Source organism: Piliocolobus tephrosceles, chromosome 14 (genome assembly GCF_002776525.5).
Source record: "Piliocolobus tephrosceles isolate RC106 chromosome 14, ASM277652v3, whole genome shotgun sequence".
Taxonomy (NCBI): domain Eukaryota; kingdom Metazoa; phylum Chordata; class Mammalia; order Primates; family Cercopithecidae; genus Piliocolobus; species Piliocolobus tephrosceles.
This window is the reverse complement of record NC_045447.1, coordinates 91,922,053-91,947,049: the sequence shown is the minus strand read 5'-3', so window position 1 is coordinate 91,947,049 and position 24,997 is coordinate 91,922,053. Positions and strand designations below refer to the sequence as shown.

General features: G+C 37.9%; 1 protein-coding gene across 3 annotated transcripts in view; it reads left to right on the top strand.

Annotated features, from left to right (window-relative positions):
• LOC111543374 (guanine nucleotide-binding protein G(q) subunit alpha) overlaps nucleotides 1–24,997 on the top strand; it is a 270,636-nt gene that overhangs the window by 53,170 nt on the left and 192,469 nt on the right. For all 3 annotated transcript variants that reach the window (XM_023213327.1, XM_023213326.3, XM_023213325.3), the window contains exon 2: nucleotides 7,013–7,197. In XM_023213327.1, coding sequence (XP_023069095.1) covers nucleotides 7,051–7,197 — 147 coding nt within the window. In that variant the 5' untranslated portion in view covers nucleotides 7,013–7,050. The remainder of the gene's footprint in view (nucleotides 1–7,012; nucleotides 7,198–24,997) is intronic.

Genomic DNA, 24,997 nt, shown 5'->3' with positions numbered 1-24,997 from the left:
CTGTTCTCCAAATTATACTGATGCTAGTTTTAAAAAATTTAAAACTTGAGATATTTATATACCATAATTCACCATTTTACTTTTTTTATTAGAAACAGAGTCTCATTCTTGCCCAGGATGAAGTGCAGTGGTGCGATCTCAGCTCACTGCAACATCTACCTCCCTGGTTCAAGCGATTCTCCTGCCTCAACCTCCCGAGTAGCTGAGATTATAGGCGCCTCACCACGTCTGGCTAATTTTTGTATTTTTAGTAGAGACAGGGTTTCACCATGTGGGCCAGGCTGGTCTTGAACTCCTGACCTCAAGTGATCCGCCCACCTCAGCCTCCCAAAGTGCTGGGATTACAGGCGTGAGCTACTGCGCCAGGCCTAAAATTTACCATTTTAAAGTGTACAAATTTATGTTTTTCAGTATATTCAGGAAGTTCTGCAATCAACTGATGTTAGTTTTTAATACGCACATGTTTACTACGGGCACTCCAAGAAAATGCTTTCATACCTTAACCTTTAAGGTATCTTTTCCTTTAAAACAACCTAACTGGATTAGTTATTATTAATAGTCCTGGTTACTACTAAATTAATGTCCAGTTTCCCCTTGTAGTTGATTATACTAAATTCAGTTCTGTTCTGTGTTACATTTTAAAAATTGTCTCGGATCTTCTGCAAGACCATGCTGGGGACAAATGGTTAACTGTACTCAACTCTTGCCCTTAACAGACAGTCATTAAAAGATGGGAAGTTATGGTGACTTTAGTCTTAGAGCTGCTGTGTTTCAAATGCAGGTTTTTAATCTAAGTGGAGGAAAATGTGCAGAAAACAGAATACACATATTTTAAAGTAGATATAGCCTGGAATGTGGACAACACATGGATTGAGTTTTGACTCAGTGATAGTGAATACTTTTATCTTTGCAGATGTGGATTGATGATATGCTTATTGGTAGTAAATTTCTCCTTGAAATTTCTAGTTCTGCTTTTTCCGAGTGTATGTGAAAGTAGCCCAAGTTCAGATGAGGTGGTGCTGAGATTTCATGTTTCAAACTCTCAGCTTAAACCAGTGGACCCGAAGTACAGTTACTCTGTAATTCAGCTCTGTGAGTCTTGGGTTTTGTTCTTGGCTATTGTTTATCTGGGTACTGGCCAGTTAAGAGCGTGGGGCGGGGGCATTTGTCCTGAGCTTCCCATTCATTAAGGTCTTCAGATTAGACTTCTGATAGTTTGACAATATATCCAGATACAGTCATGAAAGGCCCTGGCAGTGTGAAATAAATACATTCATTGTATAACTTTAAATGCCACTGCTTTGGTAACTGTTTTGGCATAACAGAGGCCCTTGAAAAAAAAAAAGTAGAAGTGGTACAGGCTTCCCTCAGTCTGTGAGAGGCCCTGGTAAGGTGTGTTTTCTGCCCCCATCCCCTTTTTTTTTCTTCAGAATAAAGATGATAAACCATGTAGATCCTTGAAGTTCCTGGTAGTATTCAGTCATTGTCTTCCAGGGCCCTTGTATGGAAATGGGCACCAACATCCTTCAGAGCAGTGGCAGTAATAACTGACATTTTTTAAGCATTGAGCAATGCTTCTGCATATGTGGTTTGGCCTTGGCAGCTCTTTTGATAACATAATAGCCCAAGCTTGAAGCCAGTTCAAGTGAGAGAAAGAACCAATGAGTCCGTGATTGCTTTCAACAATAAATGCTAATTTATTACCATTAAGAAGGTAACGTGTAATTGGATTTAAAATGGTCATTTTTGACAACTATTTGCAGACTACATCATGCAAATAGGCAAAATAATCAGTGTTAACATATATATGGTTTATGTGAATCAGACACATAGATTAAATGTAGATTTGTGGCAGAACTTGTATGTGGGAATCCTGTTGTGTTGAAAAGATCTTGGGGGGGTTAAAAAAAAAGACCTAAAATGGAAACATCAGATTGTGTGAGAGAGTGTGTGCCTAATGTGATATATTGGGGGTTTTTTTTGTTTTTGTTTTTTTGTTTTTTGTTTTTGTTTGTTTGTTTTTTTTTTTTTTGAGACGGAGTCTTGCTCTGTCGCCCAGGCTGGAGTGCAGTGGCGCGATCTCCACTCATTGCAAGCTCCACCTCCCGGGTTCACACCATTCTTCTGCCTCAGCCTCCCGTGTACAGGCGCCTGCCACCGCGCCCGGCTAATTTTTGTATTTTTAGTAGAGACGGGGTTTCACCGTGTTAGCCAGGATAGTCTCCATCTCCTGACCTCATGATCCACCTGTCTCGGCCTCCCAAAGTGCTGGGATTACAGGTGTGAGCCACCGCGCCCGGCCCTAGTGTGATGTATTCTAACAGCTTACAAAGTGATACACTGTATCACAGTGTATTGAGTTTGTGTTTGATGTTTGTTCTGATGGAAGGAGATGTGAAATGAACTGGGGATTGCTGTCTGTGCTTTATCCTGATCTGGTGAGTAGGGAAGAAAAATTAGTGTTCCTTATAGCCAATTAATTACGTACGCTGGATGAAGTGGCCTTTTTCATAGCATGGTTCTTAAATAGTCTTATTTCTGGGTAATCTCATTTCTGGGTATTTAGATGAGCTGGGATAAGAAAAGGCAGAGTACTTGCCTGAAGGTACAGATAATTTTTATGGGGATATTTTCAAGTCATAATTTATATAGACCATTGAAAGAAAGAGCAGGGTTTTTCCTGGGACTCATACTCTTGTGTGTGTTCAATTGCTTGTTAAAAGTTATTAAATAACTTGATTGGGGATATATTTAAACTAGCAAAAATGAGATCCTTTTCCCTCCGCCAGACTTTTTATGTAAGGGCTTGTCGCTAGATTTTATAGTACCAGTGGTCTTGGAAACAGAGTCATATTTCTTTATATTGGTCAGAGTTATTTGTGCTTTTCATTGCCTTATGCTGTGAAAAGACATTAGTCATCACTGCATTCTTGAAATAATCTGCTAGTAGAAAAGTCTGCTTTTTTTCATTCAGAGATAGAGAATTGTGAAGTCTCTTATACTTTTCCTTTTCATGTGGCCTTAGGAAACAACATAATTTTATGTAATTTGGGAACAGCTGTTTTTTTATTATATCAAAATTTTTCATACCAATCAGGACTGGATTGTTAAAATGTCCATTTCAAACTCAGAGTATTGTAAGTATTGTATATAATTCTATAAAAATAGGAGAATGACACATGAAATTTGGCTTATACAATTGTTAAGAATAGTTCATTTATCTGTCATAGAACTGTATGGAACAAAGAAGCTGAGATTTTTTTCTTTGTTGATGTTTTAGTCCATACGCATTTGGCCTTCCCTATTTGCGGGTTCCATATCCATGGATTCAACCAACGTTGGATAGAAAATATTGTATAAAAACCATAAAAACAATACAACAGTAAAAATAATACAAATGACAGTACAGTGTGACAGCTATTTACATAGCATTTACATTGTATTAGGTGTTACAATTTAGATATATTTTAAAGTATATGGGGATGTGTATAGGTTATATGCAAATATTATACCATTTTATATCAGGGACTTGAGCACCCTTGGGTTTTGGTGTCCAAAGAGGGGAATCCTGGAACCAGTCCCTCGTGGATACCAGTGTATGACTGTGCTTTTTGGCTGAATTCTGTTCTAGTGCCAAATAATACCTGAATTTCCTATTTGTATTACTCTACCTACAATATTTGCATCATGCAGATTTTTCTTACGTGAAGGTTTGCCTTCACTTTGAATTCACAACATTTGTATAATAAAATCAAAGTGTGAACATTAAGTTCTTGAGTGAAGTTTACCTGGAACTTAGGGTTGGTCAATTGGAAGATGACACCAAGATTCAAAATGGGTTCCTTTAATTGATATAATATTCAGAAATTCGAAATTAGCTTAAAGGGAGAAAAAAAAAATGGATTTAGTCAAAGCCTGGCTGAGATATTTTTAAATTGTGGTCAATAGAAGTTAATTATCCTGGATTTAGGATAGTTGTGAAAATCATGCCCAGCCCTGTTTCTTTATCATGATTGGCTTCCAGAAGTGTGTCATGAGAATGAGTTACTGAATAGAAAACACTTTGTAAATAAAAGATTTATAGAGAACAGGACAGAGGAGAAAGAGGGGATGCCCTCCATTCCCTTGTATTTCTTGTCCTTCATCTGATTGGTATTTGTACTAGTCAGAGTTCCAGAAGGAAACGGATGGCACACTCCAGTGTGGGGATTGAGGAGTGGAGTAGGTGTAAGTAACTTGTATGAGCTGGTGCAGTTACCTGGGGCCAAGCAATAGCTGGACAAGGCAGCAGTTGTTGGAACCCAGAGAGAGCAGCGATATGAAGAGGGCCACCCAGCAGGAGCTGGAACTTCTTGAAGTCAACATAGCACACCTGTGCTTACTGCAGAGCGGAAGCTAGGAGAATAAATGCCCTTTCCTTTTTCTCCTGCTCTCTGGTTTCCTATTGGCTAAACCCAAGCAGAAGGCAGAGTATAACAGAGCTGTGGAAATCCCTATTGGTCAGCCTCCTGTGGGTAGCCAGCAAGATGAGATGGTGGAGAAAGGATCCCTGGGTGTGTTTCTGGCAACAGGAAAATATCTTAGGGTTGATTGTTTGATTGTTTTTTCTTTTCTTTTAATTTCTCCTAATTCACTTATCAGTCACATGTTTGACCCCTACTTGGAGTCTACATTAGTGTGATATCCAGTGTGTGGACAGTGCCCAGGGACTTGGTGACTAGATCCAAAGAAGTGCCAAATGTTACTGCTCTTGCCCAAAGTGATTTCAATTAAACACATGCCAGTGTGCTTATACTTCATGTGATACTTTCTCTCTTTTTATGGGAGTAGGGTAGTTATAAGTATATGCAGGTGACCAGGAGAAAAAAGGTCCCGTTGCCTGATATTAACCTCACAAATCAGGATTTCTTCTATTTTTATTGTGAATTAATGATTGTTTACACTTAGGCCCTCAGAGCAAGCCTTTAGCTGTGGGATCGTGATAATAAAGAAGCAATCTGTGGGAGAGTAAAGATACTAGTTTCTGCAAATCATTGGTTGATAATGAGAAACAATTTTGTAGCTTCATTTCTACTAGAGAGATGGTAGGTTTCAGCCACTTTATGCTTTTGTCCACTATTCATGGTTGGAATTACAAAATACTCATTTTAAACTTTCTGAATTAATCCTGTTAAATTGGGGTGATAGCATTCACATTACAGCTGTTAATTTATATTTCTACGAGTTCCAGATCACTTTACTAAAAGTAATAGGAAAATTATTTTAAAGGAATCAGCCACTGCAGGGCTCTATGGCTAGAAATACCTTTCATTGTAACTGTGTGATGGCTATGTATTTACCAAGACATCTGCAGTCATTTAAGAGGCTTCTATGAAAACTATAATACTTAATTGAAATTTTGTGATTGTTTATAAAGATAGTAATGAAATCCAACCATCAGAAAAACAAAATGAATTTAGGACAGATGGCGTATTACTAGCTTTTATTTTTTTTCTCCCTCATTCCTTCCCTCCCTCTCTTCCTTCTTTCCTTCCTTTCTCTCTCTCTTCCTTTCCTTCCCTTTCTTTGTTTTTCTCAACTTTGTAGTGAGGAAATGGCATTAAGGACACTGGTGATAATGGCCATTCTGTGTTTCATTCTGTTATTCCGTCTTTAATATCCAAATTGGCACTTTTATTTTCTTCACATTTTGGGGGTAAGATAAAGATAGTTACTGTTTTGGAGATCTCAAGGAAATTTGAGAGGGAGTGAGAAACCGGCCCTGAGAAAGGACACATGAAAATGACCACTTACATTTAGAAAAATGAAGTTTTTAGATTTGGATTCATTGTAGAAGAAATATGCTGTCATTCTGTGAAGTGATCCCATTTGTCTGTCTTGTCTTCTTCCCAGTGACATACATAGCTCTGTTAGGGGTTACCTTCAGGCTTATGGTAACAGAAAAGTAATATTGAAGATGTGAAAAAAGAGATAGCACAGAAGGAAAAAAAGCTAATCACAATAAATTTCTATATAATGTTACTAGTCAAGAATGGGGAGAGGGAAGAAGAACCACCATTGCTTTCCTGAATTAGGTGATTCCTTGGAATAACTCAGTCAACCAGCCCCCTACCAGAAATAAATTCAGGGGATATGTGGTATCTAGAAAAATGATTCTTCTTCTTGCCTTACCAGGATACTGTGTTCTTATGCCTCATTTTAAAATTGGAGAAAATGGGCTGGGTGTTGGGAGGCAAGGCTGGTGCACCCCTTGAGACTAGGAGTTCACAGCCAGTCCAGTCAACCTAGTGAGAACCTGTCTCTACAGAAATTAAAAAAAAAAAAAATTAGCTGGGCATGGTAGTGCATGCCTGTAGTTCCAGCTAGTTGGGAGGCTGAGGTGGGAGGATCAAGAGACTGAGATGTGAGATGGGATTTCTTTATCTCAGGAGTTCAAGGCTGCAGTAAGCTATGATCACACCACGGCGTTCCAGCCTGCGTTACAGAGCAAGACCCTGTGTCTAAAAAAAAAAACAAACAAAATAGGGAACGTGTCTAGAAATTTTTAGGCGTTTTTTTTCTTATCTCTGTCTGAATACCTTTTGTGTGAGTGCACTGTCATTTCCAGATTCAAATCCTGGCTAATCAACCCAGTGTCCTGGAAGCGTTTCAGATATTCTCTAGGGAACAGAGCTTTATCAGGTTTTACCATGTTCAAAAGATGCTGTTGTCATTGTTTCTTACAAGATACATGGTTACAAATGACTATCAAAATTCGGTGCTGAGTGGTTTCCAAAGAGGTGACAGGTTTGGGTTTTTTTGTTGTTGTTGTTGGAGGTCATCTGCCTTTGAAGTATATTCTCTCCCTCTAATTTTGCTGAATGTTCACCATAGGTAGTGTTTGCAATTCTAGAATTGCTCCTCTCAGCAGGCCATCTGGGGATGCTAAATCCAAGGCATGGTATTTGGTTTAGTTATCTGAGAGACTGAGATGGCACTGTGATCTGATGAGCTGCTATTGTTCCTCTTTCAGGGACAGGAGAGAGTGGCAAGAGTACGTTTATCAAGCAGATGAGAATCATCCATGGGTCAGGATACTCTGATGAAGATAAAAGGGGCTTCACCAAGCTGGTGTATCAGAACATCTTCACGGCCATGCAGGCCATGATCAGAGCCATGGACACACTCAAGATCCCGTACAAGTATGAGCACAATAAGGTAGGTGTGACTCTTCATCGGAGCAGTCGGCTGAATGGTCCAGGTGTTCACAATAGTGTGACAACACGAGTAACCTCTTCACATGTCTGGAGTGCATAGGGGGATTTGGAAATACACATTTTCCATCCCATCATAAATGAGACTTTTAATAGATAGTAAGTTTTTGATAAATGTCTTTTTCTTAAACCTCTAGAGTTACACCTATAAAAAACAGATTTGTATTTTTAGTGATATCAGTGAAAGGCATATTTGGATGTTCAGCAATGAATATTTTCAGGTTTAAAATTTGGGGAAGCACATTATGTTAAGGAGACAGTTTGTTAAGTATCATAAATTGACCAAAGTCAGGGATTTCAAAGAGGTGGTGGTGGCCTTGCTTTTTAACAAATTGAAAAAAGAATGAAAACAACTTAAAACCATTCAGTCTGGTTTAATTTTGAATTTTGTGATTTTCTTTCAGTAGTACCACAGGCTTCATTTGATTTCAAAATAGGCCCATCGATCACTTCCAGTAACCTTTCCAACACATTTCCCTGCCATTGTGTTAAAGTAACAGAAACTTCTAAAACCACTTGAAAAAGGATTGGGGGAAAAACCCCTCAAAGTTTAGCTTTTTAGAAAATAAGCACACTTCCAGTATCCTCTAGCATTATTTCTTGGTTGAAGTAAAATACCATCCCCCTTCTCCCCCACATGAAAATAAATGCTGTAATTGCTCATCCTGTAAATATTAAAGAGATGTAATACCAAACAAGATTGGTATATCTGAGGGTTGCCCATGTTTGAATTTATGCTGCAGTTGTCCTGCATAAAGCTCGTAGGCAGGACCTGGACCTGCACCCAGGGTGTGACTGTCTGTGCTGAGGCCCCCAGCCCGAGGGAAGGGATATCTATTTGGAATTTGTTAGAAATGTCTTTGTTGTCTTCAAAAGACTTTGTTGCCTTCCTGTTAATCAATACATCCCCCATAGATGCAATCTTGGCTCCTCCGGGATTTTAGGTATGCTGATCCTGTAAGTAAGCCTTGCCTTTTGTTGATAAAACCCTGCATTTATACCTATAATAATTTTAGAGCTTTCAATAAGAAATTTTCATTGTCTCAGTACTTCTGATAAATATACTGTGAAGGATGTTTCCATTTACGAAGATCAGTAGGCAATAGCAAGAAGTTGGGATGTCCAGTGGGACTCATAGATTTAACTCACAAAATGAACCCACAGCTAAAATAAGGCAATTCTGTATACCTTTGCCTCTGTTACCATCCAAAGGCTTCTATAATAAAATACCAAATCATCTTAAAATCAGGCATTTGTTTTTCGTAGATGGTTCCTTGAAATTAACACTGGTTTCTTACCTAATTGGTACTTTCATACCTGGTTTTCCAGTGGCAACAGGAATCTTTCCACAAATAACAAAGAGAACTACCACAAATACTTCCTCCTGCTTTTATTTTCAAGAGTGAAAAAGAACTGGGCAAGTTTTTGAGCCCAGGAACATGGTAATTGAGCCAGAGTAAGCTGCATGGATATATCTAGGTAGTCTTGAATTTGAGAGAATCAGGGTTCTCCCTGCCCCAAGAAATCTCAGTGGTTTCTGAAATCATTAGCATGCTTGTTTCCTTGTAGTTGTCATTGTGTTGATTTTGTTTGTTGTTTATTTTTTTAATACCAGCGAGTTTTCCAGTTTACAGTCAGTTGGTAATATAATGATCTGATGAATTCTGCCTGACTTACCATATGTGTGCTGTTGTTTTTTGTATATACACACCATACTGCCAGTTTACACACTAAAATATAATCTCCTTGAATTTTATCCCCCAAAATCTTATTTCTTAGATGTTCCAGAAGAATCCTTCAGGACCTTACCCTGTTGGTAGATTTTCATATGAAGATCATTTATTATACAATCATGTAGATGTTAAAGATGGGGTGGAATTTATGCCTTATTCACGTAACACATTGAAGAATATTTAACACTGTGTGTTATTTGAACTTTTCATGTCAATTTTTTTTTTTTTTTTTTTTGGAGACAGAGTCTCGCTCTGTCATCGGGCTGGAGTGCAGTGGCGCGATCTCAGCTCACTGCAACCTCCGCCTCTCAGGTTCAAGCGATTCTCCTGCCTCAGCCTCCCAAGTGGCTGGGACTACAGACACGCACCACCACACCCGGCTAATTTTTGTATTTTTAGTAGAAACTGGGTTTCACCATGTTGAACAGGATGGTCTTGATCTCTTGACCTCGTGATCTGCCCGCCTCGGCCTCCTGAAGTGTTGGGATTGCAGGCATGAGCCACCGCGCCCGGCCTCATGTCCGTTCCAATTGAGTAGACGTTACTGTGTTGAATACTATTCAGTTATAAATTGACATCATAAAAAGTTACAATATATGAGTTTTCCTTGGATACCATAATTATCCTCAGAAATCCTCCTACATATCATGACTTTAGTGTGTGATGACCTCCCAATTTCCCATGTTTAACCTCCTTTCATTCATAATACAAATGACTTTCACGTTTGTTTCTTTTTCTCTATATCATATACATGTTCTAAAGCGTCACTCTCCCCTTGCTTCATCCATTAACTTTCGGAACTCTGCCCACTCCTTGCCTTTGTTTATGCTTGTTAAGGACATCATGTCTACTCCTTCCTGTTCAGCACAGCGACCTCTTCTTCCTAGAGTTCTCTAATCACCTGCCAACCCCTCAGAGTGCTAAGTAATCCTACCCTTCTTTAGCATATCCATAGTGAAGTATTTGTAATTGCGTAGCTTGTATTGATTATGGTGACTTGGGTGTTGATCTTATTTTCATCACTAGATGCTGAGCTCCTTGAAAGTCAGTCATCATCAGTTCTATCTTTGCATTCTTCATTGTCCCTGGCATTATATCTTGTACATAGTAGGTGCTCAAAAAACACTTCTTTTTGAAAAGGTAACTTATTTGTGGCCAGGTATGGTGACTCACGCCTATAATCCTAGAACTTTTGGAGGCTAAGGCGGGCGGATCACCTGAGGTCAGGAGTTTGAGACCAGCCTGGCTAACATGGTAACTCCATCTCTACTAAAAGTACAAAAATTAGCCAGGCGTTTTGGCACATGCCTGTAATCCCAGCTGCTTGGGAGGCTGAGGCAGGAGAATTGCTTGAACCCTGGAGGCAGAGGTTGCAGTGAGCTGAGATCATGCCACTACACTGCAGCCTGGGCAACAGAGCAAGACTCCATCTCAAAAAAAAAAATTATTTGTGAGCTTAACAATTGAGAGTCTCCTCGTCTGCCCCACCGTTGTCAAATGATTATTCAAATCAACAAATAACTCTTGACATCTTCTATGCATAAGGGAATAAAAGCTATATACTGTCAGGGATGCAGAAAAGTTCCATCAGGGCTGGACAGAAATTTACAATCCAGAAAGGGAGAAGGGCAGATCTGAGGGAGGGGCACATTGGGGAGAAGGAATGGCTATAGTAAATGATCAGAAAGGATTAGCATGCAATGTAGATATCTGCCAATTTAGCTTGAGTGGAATTCTTATAGAGGAGGACTAGAAAATGGTTTAGGATGTTTCATGAACGATTCTGCATCTGGGCTAAATTTGGATTTTATTTTCTGTGTTTATCATCTTAATAATAATATTTTATGTTTTGGTTAGAATTTTCTGTAGAAATTTCTGGTTACAAAGGTATATTATAATTTATAAATAGTCTAAGGAATTTGGTATATATTTGATTAACAGTTACATGGAGGTGTCACATTCTGATTTATATTATTGTGACACTAAAGATATAAAATAAATAACTAGTTTGGAAATTTGGCTTTAAAACAACCGTTTGATTTTTTAGTAAAGCTTCTCTGCACCCACCATCACGTTGGCCATAATCTGTAGTAGCATAAATGAAGATAAACTTTCTAATATTGTCCAGCATAACTTTGTACTTGGTTTTTGAGCCCCTGTATTTTATAAAGCAAAACATGGCCTACACATTATATGAGCTCTTCTGAACTGGGAAAGTGTTCAGTTTTGTTTGCTGTGAAATTGGTTCTGACTTTAGAAATGCCACCCCAGAGTAACTGAGGTTTCATTTGCTCCTGCTTCCTTGTTATTGCTTGAACCGATAGTCCTGCCTGGTTAGCTGGCCGGAGGGTGCTGTGGTCAGGGGGAGTCCAATCACAGTCTCTGGACAAAATGGTGTGACATTTCATGCCCTTTGTCAACAGATTGCAGAATTAGTAAGGAGCTTGTAATTGCACATTTTACCAGAAGAAATATGAATTCTTCCCCGAGTGTGTATCGGTTGTCCTGTTCTTGTACTTTTTTTTGCCAAACAAGCACTGTTTATAGGTGAGCTGCTTGGACTCAGCCCAGGTGAGAGAAGACATACATCTTAGGACTTCTGAATAGTCTGTGAACTAGGGTTTTTTTATTCCTAAATATTATTTTGCATTTTCCCTGAACACAAATATTGATAACTAGTGATAAAAAGGGATTAAGTATTTGTCACTCAGTCAAATCAAAAGCCATATTTAAGGCTCCACTAGTTGCAGGGCATTTGACTGTGAGATAACGCTGTCATTTCTTAGTTTCCAAAAGAAATAATTTTTATCCCTGTTATTTTATGGCTTCCTTTTTTGTTTTTAAGTTTATTATTTGAAAACTTTTACTTTAGGTTCAGGGGCACATGTTCAGGTTTGTTAAATAGGTAAACTTGTGTCACGGGGTTTTGTTGTACAGAATATTTTGTTACCGAGGTACTAAGTCTAGTACCCAATAGTTATTTTTTCTTTCTTCTTACCCCCAACCGCCTTCCACCCTCTTTATACCGATGTGCTTTTCTGATGAATGTTTGCTTTGGTATTGAAATCAGCTCTTAATTAAAAAGGAAAGGACATAAAGTGCCTGTGTTTATGTGGCTAAGGAACTGTCTTGAGTTACAGCTGAGGGAGTGGATCTCAGGGTTTGGAATACCTCATTTTTTACTGTCTGCACCTGGCAGTTGGGGTTCTTCCTGTGTTGCCTGTTACTAGTTATTTCACATTTGTTTACCTTATTTTCTCAATCAGGTTGAAAATTATCTTACAGTAAGCAAGCTTCTTCCTTTATAATTCTTTATCTCCTCCATAATATGCCAGACATGTTGTAGAAGCTTTTGTTTATTGAGTGAATGTCTCCAGATAGTGGATCATAGTATCCTTTGATAGTTGGCTTATAATCTCTGTGAACTGTGAAATAAGGGTGGTATTGTGGCAATTTGGAAGTATTGATAGGCCATTGCTCCCTTTGCCAGTCCTGGGAAGAGAAAAGAATCTGATACAATGTTTCTTCATGTAGTGAATTTTAAGACAGTTGTCCAGGAGAACTCAGCCTCACCTTTGGTGAATGTTGAGTGGACAGTTGCCCCTTTTTTTTCATAAACTAGTTTTTCCTTTTAGACTTGAAAGTCCTGATAACCAGGGCTTATTTAGCACCTCAGCTGCAGCCGTCTCTGACTAAATAGCCAGGCGTTTCGAGGCCTGACACCTGTGTTTCTCTTTCGCCTAGCATGGAGAGGATATAAGAAGATGTATTGCTACAGTGCCTTTTGTCCTCTCTGAGCAATTCTGAGAAAGAACTTGTCACAGGAAAGTACCTCGTTAAACACATTTGGCACTTTCTGAATTTTCTGTACTTCTTGAATAATCCAATGTCCCAGAAGCCATTTTTCATTTTTCTGAAGAAAAATGTAGCCAAGATTCTGGAGAACTTGCCAACTTATTGTTGCCCTTGATCAAGGAATAAAATATTAGTACTTTGTTCAACATGAGTGAATTTTCTTAGCTTACAAAATGCCAATAGGCTGATTTCATTTTAATATTTCCTGCGTATGTAATAGATACATAATAGAGGCAGAATTAATAAATACATATTCTTATCTACCCCTCTGAAGAGCTATATCAGTTAAGGTTCTCTGCTTGCAAGCAACAGAAACCAACACTGGCTAACTTAAGTAGAAAATGAATTTATCTGAAAATGGACTCACTGGGAGAAAGGAGTAGAAGCTAAAGGATGGGCTCTTAGAAACTAGGGCAGGCTCAGGGAACTCATTTGTGAAATGGATGAATTCTGACCATTTCCAGTCTTCGGTCGCCCACCCAAGATTCAGATTTCTGCGAAAAAGTGCCGATTTGGAGCAGCCTGGATTCTGTGCTAACTCTTTAAACAGGGGAAGGCTCAACAATATGATTGACAGCCCCTGAGGGAAATCTGGGTACGGTTGGTGGAAGAAGGGGAATGATGGTGGCACAGATTACAAATCTTCACTGCAAAAATACACAGCTTGAAAAATCAAGGCCGGGCGTGGTGGCTCAAGCCTGTAATCCCAGCACTTTGGGAGGCTGAGACAGGCAGATCACGAGGTCAGGAGATCGAGACCATCCTGGCTAACACACTGAAACCCCGTCTCTACTAAAAAAATACAAAAAACTAGCTGGGCGTGGTGGCGGGCACCTGTAGTCCCAGCTACTCGGGAGACTGAGGCAGGCGAATGGCATGAACCCGAGAGGAGGAGCTTGCAGTGAGCTGAGATCCGGCTGCTGCACTCCAGCCTGGGTGACAGAGCAAAACTCTGTCTCAAAAAAAAAAAAAAAAAATCAAATGCCACATGAATTCTCCATAGAAGCAAGCCCTCTGATTTTACTTAGCATTTGCTAAGTCTTTGCTAAAATAAATACTCTGGAGTGGAAAGAAGTAAAGGGGTTAGTGACTTAGTTATATATGAAGTAACTAGCTGAATTTGACCCTAAGGATTGAATATAATAACCTTGGGATTATCCCATTTCCCCCTCAGCCTCAATTGTTTTAACTCTCTAAGCCTTGAATTTCTCCATCTGTAGAATGGAACAAATAATAATAGGATTATTTCAAGGGTTAAATAGATAATGTGTGTGAAAATGTCTCATAAATGATTTTTGAAAGTTTGAAAGTTATAAAAGGAATTGTCATTGTGTAGAGAATGACTACTACTAACCTTCCATCTTTTTAAAGAATAAAACAAAAAAACAATTAGACCAGATTTAGGAGGTATTTAAGGAAAACCTCAGAGTCACTTCAGAGTGACAGTCATTGAAATGGGATACCAAAAGAGGTGCAGAAATCTCCTTTTCTGACTGTGTTCAAAATAGAATATATTTTTAACATGTGAATTTCTTTAAAGCACTTCTGCTAAAATAAAGCTAGGAATGTAGTAGACAACCTCTAAAATTCTTCTCAACACTGTTTTTCTTCATGTTGATTTTCTAATTCTAAATCTCTAAAAAAGAGATGAAGCTGTTATTAAAATTATTTTCTTATATTTTGAAACTTCTGCCTTTCTTGAACTTTGTTCCTTCTATAGCACCTATGAAAAATTTTTAAAAAGACAATAAACAACAGATTTGCTTTGACAGTGGTCTCCAGCCCAATAGAGAATTTTTTATTTGTATCTAAATCCCATACGTGATTGTGTGATTGCAATGATTACATCTACGTTGATTTTTTTTTTTAAGTGTTCAAAAGGTCAATATCAGATTTTTTTTTTTCAGTGTTTAGACATTCAATATCAGATGAAAGTTTTTGTGGGTGACAGTGATTTTAATTGGATTGTTGGCCACAGGGTACCAAAACAGCGTGTGCTTTTTCATAGGGAAACTTTCTACTCCTGCTTCTGTGAATCTTTGAGAGTTTTCTCATCTTTTTTTTTTTTTTTTTTTTTTTTGGAGATGGAATTTTGCTCTTGTTGCGCAGGCTGGAGTGCAATGGTGCGATCCCGGCTCACCGCAACCTCCACCTCCTGGGTTCAAGCGATTCTCCTGCCTCAGCCTCCCAAGTAGCTGGGATTACAGGCATGCGCCACCATGCCCATCTAATTTTTTGTGTTTTTGATAGAGACGGGGTCTCTCCATGTTGGTCAGGCTGATCTCGAACTCCCGACCTCAGGTGATCCGCCCGCCTCAGCCTCCCAAAGTGCTGGGATTACAGGGGTGAGCCACTGTGCCTGGCCTCTTGGCTTTTTAATAGTCTAAAGGAATCTATGGACTTTTCATGGCCAATTTGATGAGTCAGGCACCTCTTTTTCTAAGATTGGTTTACTGCTTTCTCCCTTCTCTCCAGGACTCTTGGGAGTTGAATCACCATGGAGTCTCTGGTAACTATATCAACTTTCAAAATCCCTTTCAATAATTTCTTTTCTCTTTTAATATCTTGCAGATACTTCCTAGCCACATTTTCTTCTCCTCACTTTATCTTTGCAGTTCTTTATTCATTTTATACCCATGATGGCCATATAAAAATAGCAGATGAATATGAGATTTTTAAAATTATTTGTTTTCTTGGCTAAAGTTAATCCGTAATACCAAGGCATGCCATATTGCCTATCTAGGATGTACCTCTAAGTTCATTTTCATCAGAGGAGGACTCTGAAACAAAGGAAGACTGCAGCAGTAGACTGAGACTGATTTTTAAAACTTTTTTGATAATAAAAAGATTTCAGATAAATAGAAGAGTTGCACACATCATCAGTATTGAGTCGTGTGTTTTTCCGTTGTCAATACATGTGTATCCAGATTTTTTGTTCTGGATCAATATAACCATAACCTCTGAAGACTCTTCACGCTCCCTTCCAGTCAGTACTCCCAAGTTCCGAAGGATGACCACTATCCTGACTTCTAGTAACATAGATTAGTTTTGTTAGTGTTTGATCTTGGTATGAATGGAGGCATACAAAATATATATTCCTTTGTCTCTGGTTTATTTTACTCAACATTGTGTTTGTGGAATTCACCCACATTGTTAACTTGTAATTCCTTTATTCTCATTGCTATGTAATAGCAATGCCTCACAGAACTTTCTATGGTGATTAAAATGCTTTCTGTCTCTTCTGTCCAATACAGTAGCCACTAGCTACATGTGACTATTGAGTTGTGAAATGTGCCTAGTATAACTGAGGAACTGAATTTTTACTTTTATTTAATCTTATTAATTTACATTTAAATTTACATGTGACCAGCAGCTACTGTACTGGACAGTACAGTTGTATGACATTTCATTTTATAAATATACTGTAGTTTGGTGTATATATATAATTATATCCTATTATAAATTTGGGCATTTCTGGCTGATAAAAATACTGCAAATATAAACATTCCTGTAGCTGTCTTTGGTGAACATAAGTATGCATTTCTTTGGAGTATGTATCTAGCATTTGGAATTCCTGAGTCAGAAAGTATGCATATAATCAGTTTTAGTACGTAGATACTGCCAAAGAGTTTTCCATAGTGATTGTACCAGTTTACATTCCCACAAGCTGTGAGAGTTCCAGTTGCTCCACATCCTTGACAACAACATTTGATATTATTCTTTTTGTTTTAGTTATTCTCATGGCTGGTATTACTAGTTTTGGTTTGTTTTTGAGACTGGGTGTCAGCTATGTTGCCCAGGCTGGTTGAGAACTCCTGGGCTCAAGCAGCCCTCCCACCACAGCTGGGATTACAGGGGTGTACCACCTCACTCAGTAGTCTTTTTAATTTAGCTATTCTGATGGCTGGATAGTGGTATCACATTGTTGTTTGAATTTGCATTTCTTTGATAACTAAGTGTCCTGAGCACTTTTTTAAAATATATATTTACTGACTGGTTATCTCTTAAAAAATACATTAATTTTTTACCCTTTTTCCATTGGCTTGTCTGATTTCTCATCATTGTTTTGTAGGAGTTTCTTTTATATTAAGGATATACATCTTTGTTGAGTAAATGGATTACAAATGTCTATTTTGTAGCTTTTTATTTTCTTAATGGCTCTTTCAGTGAAAGTTCTCAATGGTAAGATTGCCCAGTTTATAATTTTTTCCTCTTCTAATAATTACTTTTTTGTGTCCTTTTAAAGTAATCTTTGCCTACTTAAGGTCATGTAGATAATTTGCTGGATTTTCTTCTAAGTTTTTTATTGTTTTACATTTTACATTCAGATCTAAAATCCATTTCAGGTGGATTATAGAGTATGGTATGAGGTAAAGGTCAAGTTTTTATGTTTTTTATCTGGATATCTAACCCAATTCATTTATTGAAATGACCAACCATGGCAATACGGTGTCACCTTTGTCACAAATCAAGTGAATGTATATGTATGAGTTTGTTTCTGGACTCTTCATTCTGTTCCATTGATCCATTTTGTATATCTTTGTGCCACTACTGTATTAATGTGCTCTATTAATGACTAAGTTTTGCAATGTTTTAATATTGGGCAGCAGTAGAAGTCACTCAGCATTGTTTTCCTTCTTTGGGATTGCGCAAGAGCTGAATTTATTCCTGTGTACTTTTAAGGAAGAGCACTTTTTTTAACTGGCAGGTAGATTTCCTAGGGTTAATCCAAATGTATTAATTGTTCTCTCTAATGCAAACATCTTCCTTTTTCTTGAGGCCTCAGTTTATTTCCTTATCCAGACTGTGTTAGCTGCATAGCTCAGCCAAAGGACTTTTATTTCTCCTAGTTCGATAATATAGTTTTCTTTCTTAGATCAGTGTCCTTATTTATGAAGGGTGATGGTGGCTTCATTATTATTCAGTGGTGTTCTTTCTCACTTTAAGCATTTCCTCTAACAAGAGTTGGAACTGGACACTGAGTGCAATGGAGTTCTACAAATTCCCCTTCCACTAATCACTTTTTGGGCCAGCATGGCTCTGCAGCACCAGATTTTGCATCAGAATCCCTTCAAGTTTCCTATCTTCACCATCTGTAGCATTTAGATTGAAAAGGTTTACCTGGGTTTTCTTTTTTTGTATTTTGTGATCTCAAGCTATTGGAAGTAGACCAATTTGTGTGGCTCAATATGAGTGCTAAAGTTACAGTTAGAAGGTAATGAAAACTGATTTTGCCGTTTTATTTGCTATAGTATTTTAATTCTGGTATGTAAAATTGTTATTCATTTGTGCCTAATGCTGATAATGGGAAGCAGCTCACTGTGGTAAAAGTAGGGGTATTAAGCACAGGTGCAACTGTAAACATATGTATCCACATACACACGTGTATACACACACTCATGAATGCCAGCAATGACCTTTGGACTCTACATTGTATATATCTCTAGGAATAAAACTGATGGAAGTCCAGCATTATCTGTAAATTGTACACATGCAGTGACTGTCTGCATAAAGTTCCCCCAGCTTATGCTTGGTGGCTTATCTGTATTGTTATTCATCTCATCTCAAAGTAACCTAGCTCAGCTTGTCTTCAGTTCATGCACAGCTTCCACATCCACAGCTCAGTTCATCTTTAGCTAATCCACATCGTTTAAAATTGGATGAAAGGAAGAGAATTAATACTTGAGGGCAAAGATTGGGCCTTAATTACTTAAACCTAGTTCAATATTTGACATATGGTTCTACTCTGTTGAATGAATTAATGAGTGAACATTTGTTGACTGTGATGGGTTTTGTGTACTTTGTGGTATACACGCAAGAACACAACTCCTGGAGTCACACACAACTTGGTTTGAAACATACTCTACAAAAAAAACCATTGTGTGGTATTAAGCAAATTAATGTCTCTGAATTCCAGTTTTCTTATTTGTAAAATTGTGGTGATTCTAATGCCTGTTTCACAATGTGTTTTGAGAATTACACAGTCTGGAAAAGTTGAAAGTGTTGTCCATTGTTAAATGGAGATGATGTTCTTTAGTCATTCAACAAATGTTTGCTAAGTACCTCCTACGTTGTAGTCAACAGAAACTGTGATATGGCTGATTTAAAAAAAAAAAAAGCACTCTAAGGAACATTACTGATCAGTCCAAACACATGAGCGAACTCTGCGTTAGCAGTCTGTCTCTAAACTGCTCGCAGCTGCTTAGGCTAACCTGCGCAGAATGACCAGGAATTGACAGCCACCATATAGAATACATGTGGCACAGTTTAACGCATTTTAGTAGGAAGTTGTGAAGCTGGTCATTTGGCTGTTCTTGGTTAACTCCTGGCAAAGCATCAGATGAATACTTTTCTTGTTCTTTTAAACCAAATAATGTATTGTTTTCCCTTGTTCATTTTAAAACAATGCATCTATTTTCAACTAGAGAGGCAGAATATATTTGTTGGAGCCAAGGAAAGTGAATGCCTGAATGGAGGTCGAGGGAGGGTGTGAGAAATGCTGGGGCATTTCCTTCTCATTTTTAAGCCACTGGAGAAGTCATCTCAGTGATGCACTTAGTTTTTGCTATTGTGAAAAATTGGGGTAGTGCTTATTTAATATTTAGTGAAGCAATAGTTTCCTTCATTTTAATAATATGTATCAAAATGTAAAACTCTTGTTGCTTCTCAGAAATTGTAGTCTTATTCTTTATTATATTGTTTTACCCTAAATTACTTACACCTGCTATGCAATTATGCTTTTACCAACTTTATTTTCCTTATTTTATGTTTCTTAAAGTGAATTTGTTAAGAAGATACCTTGAAGTTATTGCTACCACTTTGTAAGATGTATATGCAGTTTTTTTTTTGTTTTGTTTTGTTTTGTTTTTTTAAACTGTCTTGTATTATTCGTTAAAACTGAAATGTAACAGAGAGGACTGGCATATATCAAGAAATGTGATATCCGCGCTGAGATGAGCAGTAGTATTAGATTGGCTGGTAGGTTATCTGCTTCTGTCAATGTGCACACTTCCTTTGTGGTAAAAAAAAAAAAAAGTATAACGGTTTTGAACTAAAAAGAAGACTGTACTGAGTGTTGTCGACATTGGCCTCTCTGTGAGGTGGTGAAAATTCCTTAAAGGCAGTGCTTCTGTGGACAGAGTTCAGCTACTTAGGTGATTGTGTATGCATTCTCGAAAGCACTAGCCTAGTCTTTGGTCTCTTGACCGTCTTTAAGCCATTTTACTATCTACCAGGCAGCTGGTGGATTGCAACAGGATGAGATTGTATAGCTGTTTGATCGTATTAATGGAACACTGCAGTCAGCGTACCTCACTAAAGTTGGGGATTAAAATACTTCCAGATTCACCTGTCTTTTAGTTGACCTTGATCCTTGGCATAAAATAATCAATACCATATGCTTTGTGGGTGGCCTGCATCAGTGTTGTGCAGTTTTTTGCCAGCCATGGAGGAGAATGGTGGCCCAGAGGAAGGGGTGCCTTTTTCTCTTGACAGCACTCTCTTTTTGCCAGACTGTATACACAGAAAGTGGAGAGGTGGGTACATTATTCTAATATGCATAGAAGTGCCACATACTCCAGTGACAGCTTTGGGTCTTCCTAACTGAATGTGAGGTTGAGAACAGTGATTTTGTGTTCTAGAGTAGTTCTTATCAAACTTGAATATGTGTAAAAGTCATGTGAGGCTCTCATTAAAATGTCTATTTGTATTTCAGTGGATCTGGGATGGGCCTGAGAGTCTGCTTTCCTCCACAAGCTGATGCTGAAGCGGCCTGAAGTAGTGGCCTCTTGAAAATAACTGACTCTCTGCCACCAGAGGCAATATGAAATCAGTAGGCTACCTTTTATAGAGAAGATCCCAGAAATTATACTTCAATAGGATTTTGACCATGAGACATTAGGCAATTTATTTAAACTCTCTATGCTATGACTTCCTTGTAGGACATGTGAGGAGAAGATAGTATTTACTTTGTATGGTAAGTGGGAGCTTTAATGGCAATACATAGTTGCAAAACTTTTGGGACAGTAACATCAACATAGTCAGTGTCTACTAGATGGTGGTTGAATTCTTCCCGGAAAGTGCTAGGTCAGGAGAAATATGTATCTGGGGAAAGTGCACAATATTTGAGAAGAAATTGCTTATTGTTTAAAGACATAGAAGAAGCTATGATCCAAGAATGAGACTTGGGTTCCCATGATTAGGTGCAGCAGTGGTGTCTTAGGAGCAGCGGCTGGCCTCTGGTCGGATTTAAGGCATCAGAATGTGGATGAAAGTAGGGGCCCTTCTGAAGGGGTTCATGGATTTCTGTCACTGCTGAGATAAAGGAGTCTTCACTTTTCTCTAACAGTCGAAGTATCTTGTTCTCTTGACTTCAGGGTGTTTGTAGGGTAAGGAAGGAGGCAGACAGTTGAATAAAGAAAAAGGCAAAGGGACAGAAGAAAAAGGGAGAGAAATAACTTTACCAACCACTTCTGGGCCTTTTTCATTTAATGTGCTTCAAAATGTGAGGTAGTACATAGTAGTGTTCTAATTCTACAGATGAAAGATGTTTAAAATACGTGCCCCAAATGACTCAATTTGTAAGTGTATGGGACTGAATTAAGCCCGGCCCAGAATTAGGCTTAATTCCCTAAAGGCAGCTCATATACCTGACTCCATAAACACCTTTGGCACCTAGGACACATGTATTTAATTTTCTTCTGCAAAAGAGTAAATGGAGTTACCTGTGGCTACTCCAGCTGTCTTTCCATCACTTCAGCCAGCTAAAGTTACCACTGTGTCCCCAGGACCTACCTAGCAAAGGGCCTGACCCACAGCTGGGCTCAGTAAATACTATGGAATGAATGAGTCAGTATTTAATCAGAGAGCTGTTCACATGATACCACTACTATTATGGATCTTTTAAACTTTTAACTCTGATAACCACCTATTTGATTTCCGCTTCTTGACTGTATACCCTTTTTACTTGTTCTTTATGTTTTTTATTAATCCACACACTTCATATCTCCTTAAATAATTTTTAAAATCCCACCAAGTATTTTTTCATTTCTCTTCGAGCCAGAGGAAGTGTAAGACGTGTACTTTGCTTATGGGGACTTGTAGTCTCATTGGAGAGGCAAGATACTTAACAAAATTATTTAGTTCTTTAATGTGCAGTCAAGGCAGAGTTTCTGTAGGAAAGCTCATATATGCTTTCTTTCTTCCCTTATTTCCCTTTCTTTGCCCCCCTTCCTGCTATTCTGGATTGGTGCATGTAGTGATGCATCTGGCAGTGCCGGGTGTTTGTCCATTTTCTGACCATTTCCCACAGCAGTATCTTTGTTAGGAGCCAGGGAAGGCATCTTAATTACTGCTGCAGTCTTGGGATAATGAAATGCACAACTCTATGAAAAACTTGGTCACAAATCAAGAAAGTGATTGGAAAGCTTATGCAGCAGAAAAATAACTTGCCCGTGAATTATTAAACACCTCTGGTATGTGAACATAGCTGTAATACTTGAAATTAAGAAGCTTGTTTCCATAAATACTAGACCCTTTTTCCTTTTTCTCAAATAGAAAAACATTTTCATAAATATGAAGATAAATGTTTTCATTGTAAAAATTCAGATAACATAGAAAAGCAAAAGAAGAAGGTAAAAATCACTTGTAATCTCACTGTGTGAGAAAGTCACCGGATTTTATGGTATATTCACATACTGAGATTTAACTGCATGTGTAAATGTAGGTTCACTATCCCTCATCTAAAACTTCTTGGGACAGTTTTCTTAGATTGTAGAAAGATAATGTGAGAAAACCCCCACTGAGGTTTGGAGTTGTACTGTGTAATCAAATACATTAACATTTCAGCAGCAAAGTATGTTAATATTTGCAATTAGTGGAACAAATGAAGATTGTAAATAGCTTTGCAGCAGGTCACATTTCCCATAAATTAATTACAAAAAAAGTCTTTTCAGTTCTTGGAAATTTGGGGATTTCAGTTAATAAGTAAGGGAGTACGGACTTACATGCAAAATATTAACTTTTTTGTATCAAGTATGTATCACGAGTACTTTTTTCTGACTTGTTTTCTCACTTATGCCATAATGAACATCCTTGCAGGATAAACTGCTGGTAGTGGAATTGCTGGGTCAGAACATACACACATTTTTGAGGCTTTTGATAAAGATTATTAAATTGCCATCCAGAAAGATCATACCAAATTACAGTGTGGGATCTGAACTTGCCTGTTTTTACCACATCTTTACCAACTCAGTTTTATTAGTGTTTTAGGTGTTTCCAGTCTAATTGGTGAAAGTGATACTTTAATCTACATTTTTGAATACTGATGATGTACTTCATTTCATAAATGTTTGGCTGTAAAATTTCCTCTAGATTCATTCCAGAGATTAAGATATTTTCAAATCATTAAACTGGGGCTATTATGTTGTTTTGGAGATGCTAATTACATGTCAGGTAATAGCAATTCCATTGGTTATTTTATTTAGAAATTAATTTTTTTTAACTTTAAGTTCCAGGATACATATGTAGAAAGTGCAGGTTTGTTACACAGGTATACATGTGCCATGGCGGTTTGCTGCACCAGTCAGCCCATCATCTAGGTTTTAAGCCCTGCATGCATTAGGTATTTGTCCTAATGCTCTTCCTCCCCTTGTCTCCCACCCCCTGACAGCTCCCAGTATGTGATGTTCCCCTTCCTGTGTCCATGTGTTCTTATTGTTCAACTCCCACTTTTGAGTGAGATCATGCGGTGTTTGGTTTTCTGTTCCTATGTTAGTTTGCTGAGAATGATGGCTTCCAGCTTAAAAAGTAAGTTTTGATGAAGAGCAAATGTTTCCGTAAGTGCCGGCAATCCTGAAGGACTCTTTCAAGAATCATTTGGACAGAATTTTTCTGAATATGAAAGCAGTATTTAATGGCATTGACAGCTAAAGGCTTCAGCTTGAATTATCTCCAAATGTATGATGAACTTTTAGGTGAGAATAAGCAAGTTTGTACCTCATGTTCCTGTGCAGTTATCTCATGCAGTTTTCTGACAATGTAAAAATATTGCAGCCCCCCACTGCATGCTTTAAAAGAGAAATTTTGAAGTTTTAGTCTTTCATTTTGTAGAGTCTGAAAAGTTTGTCCCTAAGCCTGAATCTGTGGTAAGCTTTGGAATCACCTGGGGGGCTTAATTATCATGCAGACACCTGAGCCCAGCCACCAGAGATTCTAATCCAGTAAACTTAGACAGTCTTTTGAGAAAGGTAGCCCAGCTCTGATTTTAATCAGATTATTAGAACAATAGTAATACTCATAGGAGTGGTTTTATAGTTGTAAAAACAGGAATTGTTACTATAATAGCAGTACTAATAATTGTAAAAATTTCTATTAGTGGTAATGTTATGAATCTTTTAAGTATATCTGATAACTCAGTGATGTTCAAAGTTCCACGTTCAATGAATGAGCAATGTTTGGATTCATCTTTCTTAACATCTAACTTAATTTCATTTCTTGGTAATAGAGAATGAGTACTTGAAATAAGGGCCATTTTTAACTTTTGAACCTGGAGAAAACTTTTTTTAATCACAAAAAGGCATTTTGGGAGGGAGAAATCAGTTTTCTTTAGTTGAACAATAGACTATTACAGACAAACCAGAAATTTTCTTATTGCCATTATGTCACTTTTGTGTAATTTATTATATTTTGTATTTCCTTCCTGTGTGTGTGTGTGTGTTTCTTCGTGTGTCTTCTTTTAAAATGATCCTGTATAGAATCTAGCTGTTTTAAGCATTGTTCTGACCAATTTATACAAAAAATAACAGCTGCATCGTTTTCAAACATGTTGATGTGGTTCAGCATTCTGGAGTCAAAGAAACTGAAAAGAATGTTAGGCTACACCAGCTTTAATTTGATCAACCCAGAAGACATGCTAATGATTTTATCTAAGCACTGATTATTTTGTGAACCTTATTCTTAAAACATAAGCAGGTGTGAACTTCTGTTAACTCCACTGCCCATATCTCTTTTGTTCCAGAAATTGATTATTTGCAGTCTCCACAGTCAGGTTTTTGCTAAACTAAAAGTGTGAGTATCCCAAAATGTTGTACAAGAGACAGGCTTACCATCCAAGTAGAAGCAGGATAGACCATTAATCTTCCACACACTTGCTCCAGC